This window comes from Elephantulus edwardii, unplaced genomic scaffold, assembly GCF_000299155.1.
Source record: "Elephantulus edwardii isolate Elephantulus edwardi_28Jun2011 unplaced genomic scaffold, EleEdw1.0 scaffold00046, whole genome shotgun sequence".
Classification (NCBI taxonomy): domain Eukaryota; kingdom Metazoa; phylum Chordata; class Mammalia; order Macroscelidea; family Macroscelididae; genus Elephantulus; species Elephantulus edwardii.
The window spans coordinates 19,477,321-19,496,487 of NW_006399796.1; the positions used below are offsets into that span (position 1 = coordinate 19,477,321).

Here is a 19,167-nt window from a genome sequence, read left to right on the forward strand (position 1 = left end):
TCTCTTATAAAATGTATTTGCAATGAATAAGTCATTGATTTTACAAAATTCAATCATTCTATCTCCAGCCTCATTCCTGTCACCAAGCCCATGTTTCCTTCTGAAGTAATGAAAATGTTTTGTAACTGAAGACAATAGATGAATAACATTATGAAGACTAATTTTATGCAAATTTTAGTTTAATAAAAAGAAAAACATATTATTATGGAGTTATGTATGCCTATTACTTTGACTATTTAATAGTTCTAATTAATCTAATCTAAGAAAAAATAAATTAAGTGATATTTATTATATAGTTTCACTTAATGTGTTTAGACCTTATAATGGATGCCCCAGTTCCAAAGGTTTGTAAAAACTAAGAAAGGACTCATTTAACTGCCATTTATTTTATTACTGTGCCAGGAAACAAGCTGAATCCTGGGGATAAAGCAATGAAAGTCCTGTAATTATTTTTAAATCCTTCTCAGCTCTTTCCGTTTTTCCTCTTTATTTGAGAAGAGGAGTGGGGGCGGGGGAGGATTTGTTGGGTTGGTGGGGTTTTTTTTCTCACCACAGGACTCCCAGTTCTTTTCAGGGCTTTTGCTAAGTGTCCTCTTCACATACCTTTGTTGTATTTTGAAGATTTCCTGAGGTGGCTATTTCTTTCATCCAGACAGTTTCTTTATTTCTCCCTGAATAAGCTTTGACTTGCTGATCAGAACTCTCTGCTATTGCATTTGCTTTGTAGACTTAACACTGATATGTTCCTTTAATAAAAAGGAAGCCAGGCTATGTATGTTATGCAGTTTCCCTGTGATTTTTGCCCTCAGGGTAAGCCTCCTACAGCTATAGTTATAAACTCTGGGTTTCTCCCACTCCACCACCACCAACACTAACCACAGGAACAAACCCTGTTTTGTTTTCATTTAATGTTTTAAATATTCTGCTATAATAATTAAATTTTCTTCTGAGAATTCATCAATATCCCTTTCAAATGTCCCGTTTTAAAAGAAATGTAGAGTACTGCTATTTCTGATTGAATTGACATAGGAAATTTTACCTTTAGACTTTGCAAAATATTGTGTGTTTTGAAAATAAGTGGAGGACAAACTGTATTCATTAGAAATTAGTCAATGACTTTAGAGTCAAAATATTCATAAAATTAACAGAATTCTTCTTGGAATCAATATGATTACATTCGCATATGTTCAAATTTATTGTACCAGCAGCAGGCTAGGAGCAGTTCTTACAAGTCTCTATGATTCTTCTTTCTACCTTGAAACAAGACATTTGACCTACAGTGAAAATGAGTGTTTATGTTAGGTTTTTCAGCATTAATGTTTAAAGTTCAGTATTTTGCTTTGCAGTCATCCTTAGCATAGAAATACGTCTATGTTGAATATTATAAATTATATGGCTCATGTTATATATACTTAAAATTTATCTTTCTTTTAGCGTTTATATAAATTTAATTTTCTCATTATTTTTCTAAAATTACTTTTGATGTGATTTAAAACTTGTTAAAAAATTTACTGCCTTCAGTGTGATCATTTTATAGATTATTAGACATGAGCTAGATATATATCCTCAAATAGATATAGATGATAGATAGATAGATATAGATAGATAGATAGATAGATAGATAGAGGCAAATAGGAAAATATATAGAGAGATATCAAGATATATGGAGAGAGAAATATGAATATATACATATGAATATATAGAGAGAGATATGAAATATAGAGAGAAATATGAAAATATAGAGATGAATATGAGAGGGGTGAATATATAGAGATGAATAGAGAGAGAGGAATATACAGAGAGATGAATAGAGAAATAAATATATATCTATATATAGAGAGGGAGAAATATAGATATAGATGATATAGATATGGATCCAGGTACAGATATAGATATAGATATATAGACTCTGGTTGTTGTCATTGTTTTGTACCATTGAGTCAGAACGGACCCATATAAACAAAAGGAGAGAGACTGATTGTTGTTGTTTTTGTTATTATGTACCATCAAGTCAGAACAGAGTCATAGCTGACCCTCCAGTGGGTTTTAAGAGGCAATAAATCACAGGGGAGGGAGATTTCTCATCTTTTTCCTATGAAGCAGCTGCTAGTGGCCTACTGATAAGGGAACTGACAACCCAAAGACATACAATTCACATCCATCATCTGCTCCATGAGAGAAAGATACGTATTCTCCTCCCTTGCAATCTGCAGCCTCTGAGAACCCACTGGAGGGTCAACTATTAGTCATTTCCAACTGGATGTGACATAACAACAGTTGTTACTGTTGTTAGGTGCCATTGAGTCAATACGACCCATAGGAACCCTAAGAACAATAGATCTGAGCCTTTTCCTATCCTGTGCAATCTTTACACTTTCTGACACACGAGAGCCTATTCCAGTCACCATGTCAATCCACCTGGTCAAGAGTCTTCCCCTCCTTCTTTTTCATTTAACAATGGAGTGGCATTCACTTCCAAATAGCTTGCCTCCAGAAACCCTATAAACCTGGAGAAAGGATGAAAGTTATACAAGTGTCCAGGTCTCCATCTCATTCATAGGGTCGCTATGAGTCGCCTACAACTCAGCGGCACTTAACAACAACAATTATATATTTATATATTAGTCCACACCAAAAAATACAAATTGTGACTTTATCAGTTTGTCTTATTTCTAAAGACCAGGTTTATCCTTAATTAATAGTGCTAAAAAACCCTCATTTTGCAGTGTATTATTATTATTATTTTGTTACAGAAAGTTGGCTGTGATGGTTTATTGGGGTCTCTTGCAAGGGAAGATCATTGTGGTATCTGCAATGGCAATGGGAAGTCCTGCAAAATCATTAAAGGAGATTTCAATCACACCAGAGGAGCAGGTAATTTTTTCTTTCATTTTTATCTACAACATATTTGGGAAAAGAAATTATACTAACCTTAATTTAGAAAAGCAGAGTCCTGATTCTATTGAAGACTTTCACAATGGGTATTTAACAATATTTCATGATGATATGTATCTGTTATGAGCCAGAAATTCTAACAAGCTGATTTCCCAATAATGAACTTGTCTGCTTTTCATTTAGAGCAGGAAGGGAATAATCTCATTTGCATTGGCTAACGTTATCTTGTTTCTGTAGAACTCACTTCCCTGTGAAAAGCATGATATTTAACAGAAAATAATGACTTGAAGCAGCCTGTAGCAACTATTGAGAATATTGTTTTTTCAGCTTTCCACTTTTTTACTACTTTTATTTTTCAGGAAATACATTTTTAGGAACCCTGCAGCTATTTATGGAAGTATTGCCTAATGGAAAAGATAGCAGAGAGGAGTAGCGGGTACATGCCAGGCAATGTCCATAATATTTGAAAAATAGAATGTAATCCTCGGTTATTCTATTTTTTCATATAAATTAATATAATAACACCCAAGAGATATCAAGATGAAATGGCATATGTATTGTTTTTCTTGTTACGTGCCATTGAGTGACCGCTATTGTACAACTCTGAACCCTGCCCTATCCTGAGCCAGTGTCACTGACTCCAACACCTGCCCTTCATGACCACAGTTACTGTATCAATCCATCTCATCTGGAGTCTTCCTCCCCTGTGCTGTCCCTCTATCCTTCCAAGCATGATGTCCTTCTCCAAGGACTGGTCCGCCCTGGTCTTGTACCCAAAGTATGTAAGACAGAACTTCAAAATCCTTGCTTCCAAAGACCAACTTGGTTTCACCCTCTCCAGGAAAGACCTGTTTCTTCTCTTGGCACTCCATAATAAGTTCAATACTCTTCTCCAGCACCCAACTCAAAGGCATTGATTCTTCCTCTGTCATCCTTGGTTTTTGTCCAGCTCTCTGATGCATAACAAGTAATTGTAAAGACCATGGCCTGAATCAGGTTCACCTTAGTCTCTAGACTGCCATCATTACTTTTTAGCACTTTGGAGAGGTTCCCTGACAGCAGTCTTCTCCAATGCAATTCATCTTTTGATTTCCTGACTGCTAGTGCCAAGAGTGTTATATTAAAATTAACCACAAGAAAAATGGTATTGCTGACCCTGAAATATAATGACTCAGAAATATTCCTTACAGAAAATACTTTATAATCAGGACCTCAAGCTTACTGTGAAAAAGAGACATTTTTCAGGGAGCTCTGGTGGCCTAGTGGCAAAAAGCTGCACTACAATCCCAGAAGCACGTGGTTCTCCACCAGATGCTCTGCAGGAGAAGGAGAGACAAACTCCCCCCGTACCAGTCAGATCTGATTTGACTGCACACACGCAAAAAAATAATAAAATGAAGGAAGGGAGGGAGGGAAGGGAAGGGAAGGGAGGAAAGAAAGAAAGAAAGAAAGAAAGAAAGAAAGAAAGAAAGAAAGAAAGAAAGAAAGAAAGAAAGAAAGAAAGAAAGAAAGAAAGAAAGAAAAGGCATTTTCTCTGCTTTTATCTGGGCATGTACTTGATGAACCATTTCAGTCCTCTTTATTCTATTTTCATCATTATTCACTCACTCATTCACTCACTCTTCACCTGCTCACCCACTGCCATTGAATGAGTTGAGAGATTCTCTGTTGGTTTTCTAGAGTGTCAGTTGTAAGAGGAGGACACTGCCCCACAGAGGCTCAGGTGGGGTCAGACCCTAATGATGCATCACCTTTGGTTGCCAGCATTAATACTTTAGGGACTACATTTATCATCATCATTAGTATACCTTATTACACATACAATATTTTTGTATTCTTAATTTCTTTATTGTTCAAAAACTGTACTATAAAGCTTGATATCAGGATAGACATTAGTTTTAGTAGAAGTAAGAAGTTCTTTATGTTTGGGTAACCAGGAAAACTTGAGGTCATTCAAGATAAAAAGCATCCTGCAGAAAAGAATATTAGACACAGTCTTCTAAAGTTTGAATGTAACCTTTTGCTTGGCCCCAGTAGAATAAGAGATAAGTAGGCTTGAAGTTCTGAAAACCTAAAAATAACTAACGCTTAGGGTAAACTACAGATCCAAATCTATCTCCAGTATTGTGATAAAGATGACAGGTCTTGAAAGTCAAAATCTGCCAGCACACATTTAGAAAAGGCATACTTAACCACAGCAAGCTCACATATTTTTCAAATGAAGAATGTAATTATTACAAACCTTGTCAACTGATTGTTAAGGGTGATATTTTTTATACTTAAATATTTCTAGTAAATTCTGAAAAGTATAAAAGTAAAAATATTAGAATTTTTTTATAGTCTATTCTTGTGTGGTACTTTAATATGTATATAAACAGCTCAGTGAAGAATATCAAGGAACAGTCAGGACAGATGTCTTTATTAAAATATAACAGCCCTTTGTTTTACTACTAATCATAGAAAACATAAATACTATTAAAGAAATCAGTAATGTTTTCTGTTTTGACTATAAACAGGTAAGTATATTTATCTCATGATTTCTCCCTCAAATCTTCTCAATACTAGTTGCATGTAAGTTTCTACTTTCACTCTTTTGATTACGTGATTATATCTGGTGGCTGAGTGTTACAGAGAGATGCTGCCAACTCAGAGACATAGCGTTCAAATCCACCAGCTGCTCCACAGGAGAAAGATGATTGAACTCCTCCCTAGGAGTTTACAACCTCTGAAAACCTACTGGACCGTCAGCTATGAGTCATTTCTGACTCAATGAAATATAACAGTAACATAAGCAAGAAGGTTCTGACACTGTCTAAGATATTAGACATAGCAGGGACTAACAACAACACTTTCACATTGCTCAGAGGGAAAGATCAGAATTCTTAACTTGGCCTCCAAGTTTCTGTATAGTCTTGTCACTGTCTTTCCAGAATCATCTCACACTGAAGTTCCCTCCTTCTCTAAGTTGTACCCATTGGATTTCATCTTATTTTTAGGTGCCATTAACTCCGTTCCTATGCAAAGTGACCTCATGCACAGCAGAACAAATGTCCCTTGGTCTTGTGCCATCCTCATGATCATTCCTGGATTTTGAGTGCCTTCTTCTAGTCACTGTATCAGCCCTTATCCTAGAGCATCAACCTCTGTTTTTCTGATCCTCTACTTTACCAAACATGGTTTTTCTCCAGGGATTGGTTCTTCTTGATAACATGTTTGAAATGAAACAAAATCTCACCTTCATTGTTTCTGAGTGGCATCTGAACTTACTTCATCCCAGTCATATTTCTTTGTTTTTCTGACAATTCATGGCATAATCAATTTTCATTGACAACCTTGTAATTTTTTTATTTTCCTTATTTATTGTCTGTCTTGAGCACATTGTTGTTGTTGTTGTGAAACATCGATCTAGCACAATAAACAGTTAAAAATACCATGACTTGAGACAGGCTCACCGTAGTCCTCAGAGTGACATCATTGCATTTTAACATTTTAAAGGAGGTTTTTTGCAGTAGTTTTACCCTGTGAAATAGGCTCTTTGATTTCTTGGCTATTGCTTACATAGGTATTGCTTGTGGAGCCAAGTAAAATTAAATCCTTGGCAGCTTCAATCTTTTCTTCATGTGTCATGATGTTTCTTTTTGGTCCGGTTGTGAGGATTTTTTTTTTCTTTATGTTGAAGAAGGCTATAAGGTTTTTTGTTTTGTTTTTTATATTTTTTAAGGATACGATTCTTTAGTGTTTTAATTTTTTAAAAAAATTTACTTTTTTTGTGTGTGTGTACATCAAATCGGATCTGACTGGTACAGGAGGAGATTACCCCCTCCTTCTCCAGCAGAGCATTTGATGGATTTGAACCGCATACCTCTGGGATTGCAGTGTAGCTTCTTGCCACTAGGCCACCAGAGCTCCCTAAGGCTATAGTTTTATTTGTATGTGTGGTTTTGGGGTTTTTTAAATTTTATTATATTCATTTTCATGAACATTTACAGAGATTTTGGTTTTCCACTCATTTATTTTTGCACTTTTCTCAAGGCTATAGTTTTTAATCTTCATAAGTAACAGCTTCGAGTCCTCTTTTCTTTCAGCAAGAAGGGTTGTTTGATCAACACATTGCCATTTGTTATTCTTACTCCAGATATTTTATAGGTCTTCACATTGATATTGCTCCCTTTAAGCATGTCCTATTTGCAAGTACAGTCTCTCAGTGTCTTCTCAGGGCTTCCTGGTTAATTCAGACACATCACTTAGAGCTCATCTCAAATACCATTCTTTTATAGAAGTGCTTCCAAAGCAACTTCTACCATTTGTCCGCACCACTAGTTTGGTAATGCTCACTTTATGTGTTTCCACAAAAAAAACTCTAAATGCATTTGCACAGTATCCAAATACAAGCATGTACAAGGTTCCTTCCTCACTAGCTCAGAGAGATAAAAAGTATCATAGCTATTTTTGTTGAAGCACAATGTTTATTTTCGTTCATTTAATTAATAAGAAAACATTATATTTTTCAGAACTTCATTTTTTGACAATGTCCTGTATGAGTCTATAATTCTATCACAGGCTTCATCTACTTTTAACTTTAGGAATGTTGTGTTCATTCCTCTTGAGACAATTTCATCCCTTTACTTTATGGGCTTTTAGAATGTCTTGAAGGAATTGCAAGCTACTTGGTCCAGTTGGCCGTGCACACTGTATATATTGCATGAGCAACACACGTGCAGATGTAGTGGGTGTTTCCAGTCCCTCTGCTCTATTTAGAATTTGCTAAAACATTTTTGTTGGAGCTGAAAAATAAGCTTTGCAAGTTGTGTGCGTGATTTTCCTTTCCTTAGTACATTTGTCATGTCTTTTCATTGTAACCTGCCAAACTAGGAGATTTTTTTTAAGGCAATGAAAGGTATATTGTGTATTTAGGAACTTGAAGAACTGTACAGCTATTTATCAGTATACATTTAGAGTGAAAAACAGAATAAAGTTCTTAATGTAAGAAGAAGATGACATTCATGCAGCCTTAGAAAGACTTGCTTTTAGAGGGGATTTTTTGGTTTACCACAGTAGTGGAAGAGGGTGCTGAAAAAGTAGCAGTGAATTATAGCAAGAACCACATGATAAAATCAGTCCGATCTGAATGTAAACCTTGTGACAGCTAATTATTGAAAATATAGTCTTGAAAAGTTTCCCCCCTACTTTTGTTTTTCACCTATTAGTAATACAACATTGCCATATGTTTCAATGCAATAATTTATGTAAGGTATCTGGGATGCTGATTAGCACCAATTAGCCCATGATAATTATTTGAAATCTGTCACTTATCATTATTACTGCCATAAAGATAATGGTTACTCCAATTAAGAATACAGGGAGCTTTGGTGGTTTAATGGTATGAAGCTCCATTGCAATCCCAAAGGCACTCAATTTGAATCCAGACGGTCAGTCTCCTCCTGTGCGATTTCTGCTTTTGAAAACTGTCTGGAGGCTCCGCTTTGAGTTGGTCCCAACTTGATAACACATAAAAGCAACAACAATTAAGAATGCAGGAACTCTAGTGACATGTTCCATAGCACTCCAACAATCTGCTCATCTAAATCAGTTTTAAACCACAAGCTTCTCTTTGAGGGAAAGAAAGCTTGTCTCCTCTCATTAAAATTTACAGCCTCAGAAACCCATTGGAGAGTCACTATGAGTGAGCTGAGTTGAACTAAGAATGAATGAAGCCCTTGATTACAAGGTATTCTACTATATAAACAGTTCAATAAGAGGACTTTCCGGGGCAGTTGATTGCATGTGAGGAGATTGCCCATCCCTCTCCCACTATGTTACTATATAAATACATATTTTTTTCCCTGTGGCAAAAATAGCATTGAACCTTATGGGGGTGATGATATCAGAAAAGAGCAACATATTAAATTATGGTTTCTATTCTTTAGCTAGGAAACACTGGTGGCCTAGTGGCAAGACGCTGTGCTGCAGTCCCAAAAGAAAAAGAACCGAGGTTCAAGGTCACCAGCTGCTCCACAGGAGGATGGGGCAGTCTCCTCCTGTGTGATTAACTGCCTCTGGAAACCCACCCTAGGGTCAGCTATGGCTTGGTTCTGATTCATTGGTACACAGCAACAACGGAATTCTTTGGCTGGAAATTAATCATATTGTTTTGCATGCTATTTCTTTAATATACTTTTTCAGTTTTATGTAACTCATATATATGAAAGTTATTTATTCTTTATCTTCTCATTTATATTATAAGCTTATTGTGGACAAGGACTATTTTACCTTAACTTCCATATATAAATAGGAACCACATATTTATCTCTATTTTTATTGCTACGTATATTGTTCACGTACCATAATGACAGAATGACAGTGGTTTTATCATGATTGGCTTACTCAAAATGGTTATAATGAATTAGAAATACTATTTTGAATAAGAGAGGAAATTCTGATTCCAAAGGCAGATGCCTCTAATTCCAATCACTGCCACCAGGTGGAGTATATGCTACCTCTAGGAGTATACCAAATAACATTTTCAGGGATTTAAAAAATTGAGGAATAGGAGGCAAACCTGGAATTAGCTGTGTTACTTTAAAAACAAAAAAAAAATCCCAAAAACCTTTGAATGAAAGCTTTAATTAGATAGAGGCTCTCCTAAGAAATGCTAGCAAGGAAAAAAAAAACAAAAACTTTCTATCATTTCTTAACGTAAATGTTGAGCCAGAATACCTCTGGTTGTGTCCTCCATTGGAAGTTTTCTTGCTAAGCCAAAGACCATTGCAAAAGAATATAGGTTGTATAAGGATGTAATGTCTGGTCTCTGTTAACTTCACAATTCCCCATCAGCAAAATCCACACTTCAAAACCAACTCCCAGAAGGTCAGACATGACTCATCTACATGTTCCCATACATATTTCTACTAATTCCAACACCAATTGTACTGTGCTTGTAGTGTACAGAGTTTAAAATCCACAGAACCATATTCATGGTAAATGGGGTTTATCAGAGAAGTTAGCAAATTATAATTCACCTTGGCAACAGGCTACATCTTCAGTCTCGATAGCTTCTCAAGTGTGCATGCAGGCCTTTTGACCTTAGCCTCAGAATTTCGGTCAGTGTTAAAAGATCTGCTTGCTGTTGCTGTGTGCCATAGATTTGGAACTGGCCCATAGCTGACCCTCCGGTGAGTTTTCAGATGCAGTACATCACATGGGAAGAGATTGTCCATGCTTCTCCTGTGGAGCAGCTGTATGCCTTTGGGACTGCAACACAACTTTACCCCACCAGAGCTTTGTCCTGACAATTGCTGATTTTTTTTTTCCTCAGTCCTCAAGCAAGCTTGGGCAAAGGCACCTGGCTCTGTCTCCATGGGACACTAGTCTCAAATGAGCTCTGCCTCATGGTTGTCTGTTTTTCTTTGCTGAGGCTGCTGCTGGTCTCAGATAAGTCCTGCTCTGATTTGTGCAGGAATCTCTGTCCTCGAGGGACTTGTGCTGCACTCTCTGCTTTTTTCTTTCCTGGTGTTGAGATTTCTACCTTTGGTGATAAACCTTCTCAGTTTACTTGATAGAATAGGAAAAACTGACCAATTCCATAATGATCAGTTTATACATACTCTGTCCACGTTCCCACCCAGTTACGTGGTGAAAATCAAAGTTGATAACTACGAAAGCCATTTTGAAGTGTAAACCTCAGACACCACAGCTATGAATCTCTGGTTCTTCAGATCTACAGGTTACTCCTCTGGAGAAAAAGTCAGTCTCCTCCCTTATGATTCTCAGCCTAGGAAACTCAAAATAAGTCAGGCATGAGTTGACTCTACTCATTGTCAATGAATTTGAATGAACAAAAGTAATCATCCACTCTCTCTCACTGTTCTGCATTAGTTCCCATCTTTAACATTTTTGTGCAGGTGTTTTCTTAAATCCCTTTAGTGCATTTCATTTGCTGCACTCCCAACTTCCGTTGGGAAACCTTTTTGAGTAGCACCAATGGGCGTCTTGCTTCTGGCGGTCTGACACTCTTAGGGGACATTGGATTGCTTTATGGGTCTTGCCTTTGTCTTCAGCTCCAGCTTAAGAACTCTCTATTAATCTCCTCCAGGCAAGCTTTGCCCCTCCCCTCCTGCACATCACACTACAGGGACGTGGGCCAGAGCAGCTGTGTTCTCTCCACTACATTGCCTTCTTTGCCACTTAAAGGACCTCCCAGAATAGAATCTTTGGTTATTTGCTCTGTTCTGAGATCTACCATTTCTAGCCAGTCTCTCCCATTATGCTTTTTTCTCAGTTCTTAAATTATCAGTGAACTATTTAACATGAACAATAATTCCTTCCTTGTTCTTCACAGAACTCTGGGCTCAGTTTCTTTCCGAGAAGCTGCTCCCCTTGGAAGCGTGACAATTTTATACATGTTTTCTCCCCACACGTAGCAAAAGAGCAGAACAAAACTGACACTTAATGGGAACATATAAAAAGGGAAGTCAATGAAGAAATAAGTTTTACTGAAAATCAGATTTATTTAACCCTTTAAAAAAAAAATCTATTCTTGCAGGCTATGTGGAAGTACTGGTGATACCTGCTGGAGCAAGAAGAATCAAAGTTGTGGAGGAAAAGCCGGCACACAGCTATCTAGGTAACCTGTCCCACAGACACAGATATTCCCAGCAGTAGTCCAACTCCCTGCCCTCGGTGTCCTGTGAAGAGGAGGGAGTCAATCTGTTTCTAGTTACATGTTTGAATTTCACAGGAAGGACTTCATGTCATATTAACTAGGAATTTCTTTCCTTCTCTCCCAAGGACTTCCCTGAAACAAAAACAATCTATTTGTCTATATGATTTTTAAGGGGTACAAATTGTTTCCACGTGTTAGTATATGTTTTTTTAAAAGAATCCGGGAAGGAGTTCCTTATATTTTATTTCATACACACATGTGTGTACAAATATATATTAATGATGTGAATATGTGTATGTTGTTGTTGTTGTTGTTGTTGTGTGCTGTCAAGTCACTTGAGATTCATAGTGACCTATGTATTATAGCTCTGAAATCTACTCTATCCTGTGCCAACCTTATTTTCTCTAACACACCTAACCTCATTACCCCAATCACTGAATCAATCCATCTCATTGAGGATCTTTCCTCTCCTGTGCTGTCCTTCCACCCTTCCAAGCATGATGTCCCTCTCCAAGGACTGGTCCCTCTTTGAAACATGTCCAAAGTTTGTCAGACAAAACTTCAGAATACTTGCCTCCAAGGAGCAGCCTGCCTTCACCCTCTATAGGATGAAACGGTTTATTCTCCTGGCAGTCCATGGTATTCAGTATTCTTCTCTAGTTCCACAATTCAAAGTCATAAATTCTCTTTCTATCATTTGCAGTCATTGTCCGGCTTTCTGATGCATAGCAAGCAATTTCAAAGACGATGGCCTGGATCAGGTACACCTTAGTTTACAGACTGATGTCATTGCTCTTCAGTACTCTGGAAAGGTCCCTGACAGTAGAATTTCCCAATACAATTTGTCTTTTGATTTCCTGTTTGCTAGTAGCAAGGGTATTGATTGTGGAGACAAGCAAACTAAAGATGTTAACAATCTCAATCTTTTCGTCATCTGTCATTACGTTGCCAATCACCCTGGTGGAGAAAAATCTTTGTTTTCTTTACTTTGAACTTTAGTCCACATTGAAGATTGCAGTCCTTGACCTTCTACTGCAAACACTTCAGGTCTTCCTCAGTTTCAGTAAGTAGGGTTGTGTCATCTGCATAACACAGACTGTTGATAAGTCTTCCTCCAATCCTGATGTCACATTTCTCCTTATAGAGTCCAGCCTCCCAGATGATCTGTTCTACATATAGATTAAAAAGGTATGGAGATAGGACACATTCTTGGCATACACCCTTCCTGATTTTGAACTATTCAGTGTTTCCTTGTTCTGTTCTGATGACTGCCTCCTGGTCCAAGTATAGATTTCTCATAAGCACAATTAGGTGTTCTGGGATTCCCATTCTTCTCAGACTAAGCCATAGTTTGTTGTGATTCACACAGTAAAATGCCTTTGTGTAGTCAATAAAACACAGACAGACAATCTTCTGGTGCTCTCTGCTTTTAGCCAAGATCCATATAAGAGTAGCTGTAATTTCCCTAGTACCACGACCTCTTCTAAACCTAGCCTGCACATCTGGAAATTCTCTGCTGATGTACTTATTATCCCAATCATTTTTGGTTAGTTTTCTGCATATTCTTGTTTGCATGTGGTATTAATGATATTGCATAATAATTCCCACATTATATCATCAAGACTCTGATATTTGTTTAATGAGGGCTAAAACTCAACTCATTGTTATGAAGTCATAACCAACTTAAAGTTGACTCTACCGCAGGTTCTCTGGTGGGTGTAAATTGCACAAGAAAACACTATTTTTCCCCTGCAGTGCCACTGGTAGATTTAAACCACCAAAGGGGTGCCACCTCTGGGCTAGCAGCACTACTCTCCACAGATTACATGACCAGAGTTCTATCTCTCTAGATGTAGATATATATATTCCACTAGCAACAAGATTCAGATCTGTTGTTCCAACTCCATGGCACCTTACAATAACAACAGCTATCATCAAGTTTGTTCTCTCATAAAACAAGCTTCTATCAAGGCCCGAATGTGCTCACTGTGCTAAGAAATCTGGAAGACAGCTACCTGGCCAACTGACCATAATAAATGTATATTTGTTCCCATTCCCAAGAATGGTGATCCAACAAGAATATGAAAATTATCAAACAATATAATTAATATCACATGAAAGTAAGATATTACTGAAGATATCCAAAGAGGACTGAATCAACAGAGCACTGCCAGAAATACAAGTTGGATTTAAAAGACATTTGACACTAGGGATATCATTGCTGATGTCAGATGTATCTTAGCTGAAAGCTAAAAATACTAAAGAGTACCTGAAGGATCCGTATTTGTGTTTTACAGACTATACAAAGGCATTTATATGGATCCCAGCAAAACAGTGGCTAACATGGAGATGAATGGGAATCCCTATCACTTACCTGATTGTGCTTAGGTGAAACCTGTATCTAGTCCAAGAATTTATTGTCCGGACAGAGCAAGACTCCACTGTGATGCAACATCAAGAAAGGAGTGCATCAGGGATGCATCTTTTCTCTATACCATTTTAACCTATATGCTGAATAGTTAATTTGAGAGGCTAGACTTGTAAGAAGCAGGATATGTCATTAGGATTGGAGGAAGATTGATCAATAATTTGTGTCATACATATGACACAAACTTGCTCCCCAAAACTGAGGAAGACTTAAGGTGTTTATTGCAGAAAATCAAGGACTGGATTCCTTCACATTAGGAAAGGAAAAAAAAATCCTCACCACTGGACCAATAACACTTTCATGACTGATGGGAAAAGATCGAAATTGTTAACATTTTCATCTTGCTCTGACCCACAGTCACCACACTTGGCACCAGAGCCAGGAAATCGAAAGTTACGTTGGGAAAATCTAGTTAAGGACCTCTCCAGAGTGTTAAACAACAGCAGTGTCAGTTTATAGACTATGGTGTGCCTTATCCAAGCCATGGTCTTCTTATTGCTTACTGTGTATCTGAGATCTGCCCAATGACTAAGAATGACTGACGGAAGAGGAATTGACGCCTTTGAGTTGTGGTGCTGGAGAAGAGTATTGAACATACTATGTTATGGTATACATACAATAGACTCATGCTTTAAAAGGTAGAGAGAGGATCAGTGAGAAAGAGAGAAAGACCCTAAGCAAGATGAATACATGCTTTGATACAAGCAGTGTGTTTAAGCAAGGTGGGAATTGCAGGGATGTCACAGGACTAGACAGGCTCAGAAATGTTGTTCATAGGGTCACTATGGGCTTCAGTAGAACTGAGGGAACCTAGCACACACACAACTGTAATCTCATTTAGCAATAGGATTTCTTATAGTACTGAGGCAGGATTGTTGTTGTTGTGTACTGTCAAGTCAGAACTGACCCACAGCAGGAGGTTTTCAGAGGTGATAAATTACACAGTAGGAAATAGTCCATCTTCCTCCCTTGGAACAGCTGGATTCAAACTACATGTCTTTGCTTTGACAGTGCTATTCCAAACCATTAAGCCACCAGAGCTCTGAGGCAGAATCTGTGTAGGGTACATTTCGGGTCAGACCAACGTAGAGTCCGCTGTTAATTGATTTCAACATGATGGTAATGAATGAGTGGGTTGGGTTTTTTAAATATTTTAAAAGAAGATAGGATATGAAGCCAAGTAAAGATTACCCGGGATTATAAACTCCAAAAGGACCTTCCTTTAGAATGTGCAAAGAAAGAAAATCTTCCCAGTCAGTGCCCCGAATTCAGATTCCTAGCATCCTAAATTGTGAAAAGATAAATCTGTTTGTTCAAAAACTTATTGTTGATATTTTTGTTACTGTAAATAAGGAATACAGGTTTAAGCTCTTGACTTACTTCAGGTGAATTTAGTTAAGAAGAGAGAATTTTTAAATGGTTATATTTATTCATAGAAAGCACTGTATAACGTCTTTAATGTTTTAATTAGGTAAGTTAATGAATTTTAAATACATGAAAGAAAAAATTATGATAAACATATTTCTTGTGGGTTGAAATTTTAATCTAAATAAATAATATGAATTGGCAGATCATGTTTATACTTTCTTTAAATAAGCCAATTTGCCTTTTTTAAAAAAATACTTTTTTTCTCAAACAAGCTCAGCCTCATTGCTGTTAAGTCACAACCCACTCGTGGCTGACTCTGCAGAGACAGAGGGTTTTCAGTAAACTGCTTGGCTAGGGATGTCAGTAAACTGCTTGGCTAGGGATGACCATCTTTCTCCTGAGGAGTTGCAGGTGAATGTTGAACCATCAAAGAGGCTTTGAGTTAGCAATGCAACACTCCGTGGGCAGTTCTCTTTATTCTTTTTTTAAATGAGCACTAGAAAATCATCTGTGTGTATGTTAAATAACCCACTATTGGATGATTGATTCCACTCTCCAACATTGACAAAGTTCTGCTGTAGGCCTTGTATTTCTCTTCAGGATTTGCCTTTTTGGAATAGAACAAAATTTTCCTTATAAGGAAAAATTCGTTTTCATATAAACAGTAGAAGAAACCCATTACCATATGACAGCCTCCTTAGTCTATCATTATCTATATATAAATTTTCCTATATTTTATGTTATGTGTATTGTATTATATTATTATGGGAAGAAGCTGCCCTGCAATCTTGAAGGCACACTGTCCACTAGCTGCTCTGAAGGAGGATAGGCAATCTTCTCCCATGCAGTTAACTGCCTCTGAAAACCACCTAGAGAGTCAATGATGGGTTGGTTTTGACTCAGTGATAAACAACAAGTGTGTGTGTGTGTGTGTGTGTGTGTGTGTGCGCGCGCGCGTGCGTGTGTGTCTGAGATCTCTAAGCCCTATTGTTGTGTTTATATTCATTTTAGTATGAGTAGATAAGCACAAATTTCAAAATTTAGATTAAGGCATTCACAACAAGTTTATGGGTGGTATTTTGCTAGATAAAATAATCCGCTAGTAACCAAAAAGGTCTGAACCATTCAGCCAATCATGAGAGAAAAATGTTGCAATCTCTTTCCATAAAGATTTCTATTCCTGTTAATATACAGTTCTCTGCCCTAGAGGATTATCATGAGTTAGAATTGACTCATTGACAGTAAGGTTAGGCTGTTTTTTGGGATTCCCCCCCCTACACCCTCCCCCCATTTAGGGAAAAATAGAGACATTTGAATACAGTAATACACACGTTTGGAACAATATGTCAACAGAGAACTGCCAGATGTGCAGGCTAGGTTTAGAAGAGGTCGTAGTACTAGGGATATTATAGCTAATCTTAGCTGGATCTTGGCAGAAAGCAGAGAATACCAGAAGAATGTCTATCTGTGCTTCATTGACTATGCAAAGGCTTTTCACTGTGTGGATCAACAACAAGCTGTGGCTGACTCTGAGAAGAGTGGGAATCCCAGAACATTTAATCGTGCTAATGTGAAGCCTATACTTGCATCAAGAGGCAGTCAGAACAGAGCAGGGAGACACTGGATGGTTCAAAATCAAGAAGGGGGCCCGTCAGATATATATTTTGTCGCCATACCTTTTCAGTCTGTATGCAGGACAGATCATCTGAGACGCTGGGCTGTATGAGCAGGAATGTGGCATCAGGATTGGTGGAAGAATTGTCAACAACCTGCATTATGCAGATGACACAATCCTGCTCACTGAAACTGAGGAGGTCCTGAAGGACCTGGAGCACTTGCTGCAGAAGGTCAAGGACTGCAGTCTTCAATATGGATTGAAGCTCAACATCAAGAAAACAAAGATTCTCACCACTGGTCCAATTGGCGGCATCAGTATGGATAGTGAAGAGATTGAGATAGTTAACAGTTTTAGTTTACTTGGCTCCAGAGTCAACACTCATGTAAACAGCAGCCAGGAAATCAGGAAACAAATTGCATTGGGAAAGTCAGCTGTGAGGGACCTCTCAAGAGTCCTGAAGTGCAGCGATGTCAGGCTGGAGACTAAGGTGCGCCTGATCCAGGCTATAGTCTTTGCAATTACATGCTATACATCAGAGAGTTGGACAGTGAATAGGGATGATAGAAAGAGAATTGATGCCTTTGAGCTGTGGTGCTCGAGAAGAGTGTTGAATATACCATGGACTGCTAGGAGAACAAACAGGTCTGTCCTGGAGAGGGTGAAGCCAGAATGTTCCCTGGAGTCAAGGATTCCGAGGCTTCGGCTGACATACTTTAGGCATGTTGCAAGGAGGAACTGGTCCTTGGAGAGGGACATCATGTTTGGGAGAGTGGAGGGACGGTGCAGGAGAGGAAGACCCTCAACAAGATGGATTGTTTCTGTCAGTGGAGTGGTGGGAATGAATGTGTTTGAGACAGCGAGGTTGGCACAGGATAGAACGGTGTTTAGGGCTCTTGTACATAGGGTCGCTATGAGTTGCAAACAACTTGATGGCACATAACAACAACAACAACAACAATACACACAGCTAACTATTAGACTTGAATGTTCATTGGGGGGGGTTCCCCCTTCCAGTTTGGATATAGTTGTTTCACATGAAATTTCTTTAAATTCAACAAAATTTTAGATTGAACTACAGTACTTATTTTTCAGTAACCAAAAAAATACGACCAAACTAGCCAGTTTAACTAATGGGTAGTGTCATACAATACCATGTTCACATTCTTCTCAGTTCTCTCATTTAGCCTTTCATGCTTTCTTTATCCATTTTCATGCTATGTACCTTCAAGTTGGAACCGGTTCATAGATGACCTTTTCAGAGGCTTTAAATCACACAAGAGATTGCTCATCTTTCTTCCAAGGAGCTGCTTTCTTTTGAACCTCTTGTCTTTGGTTGACAGCACAACTCTTTACCCATTGGGGCACCAAAGCCTTATTTTTTTTCTTTTTTTAAATTTTATTATTATTTTGTGTGTGTGTACTGTCAAATAGGATCTGACTGGTATAGGCAGAGATTGTCCCTCCTTCTCCACAAAAGCATCCAGTGGATTCAAACCATGCGCCTCTGGGATTGCAGTTCAGCTTCTTGCCACTAGGCCACCAGAGCTCCCCTAAAACCTTATTTCTATAATGACTGCCTTTTTAAAGCTAGTAAATGCTCTCCACAATAATAAATTTAATGGTCACATATTAATTAATCTGTAAACCAATGACCTTTTTTTTCCACTCATTAAACATTGTAGTCTTTTGGATTTTAAGGCCATTTACTTCTCACATCACTGAATTGATCTATTTGTTCGATCCTCAACATCATCTTCAAATGTTCCTCTAGAGTAGTGTTTCTCCTCGGACCTACGCTCTTCTGTACTTTCCCTAGGGAATTACATGTTTAGCACAATGACTTTCCAGGTCTACTTATTTCTTTAATGCAAGTAATCAATTTTATAGGTATTGACTTCAAAATATTAATTTGTCCCGATATTAAGATTAGTTACTAAAAAAATTAAGCTAATTCCTCCCCCTTTTTCCCCTAAAAGTAACTAAAACTTAAAAAAAAACCAACGACAACAAAAAAAACAAACAAACCCAAAGGCTATTGTAACAAGTTACCACATACTTGGAGACACAAAACAACAGACACCTATTCCCTTACAGTCTAGAGGCAAGAAGTAAAAAAATCAAGGTGTCTGTAGGGCCATGCTCTTTCTGAAGACTCAAAGGGAATATCTGTTTCTTACCTTTATCTAACTTGTAGTT

General features: G+C 37.7%; 1 protein-coding gene across 1 annotated transcript in view; it reads left to right on the forward strand.

Annotated features, from left to right (window-relative positions):
- The window catches only part of ADAMTS19 (ADAM metallopeptidase with thrombospondin type 1 motif, 19), a 426,420-nt gene that overhangs the window by 308,595 nt on the left and 98,658 nt on the right, over positions 1 to 19,167 (forward strand). The window contains 2 exon segments of the mRNA XM_006886015.1: positions 2,754 to 2,874; positions 11,438 to 11,518. Of these exon segments, the coding sequence (XP_006886077.1) occupies positions 2,754 to 2,874; positions 11,438 to 11,518 (202 nt within the window).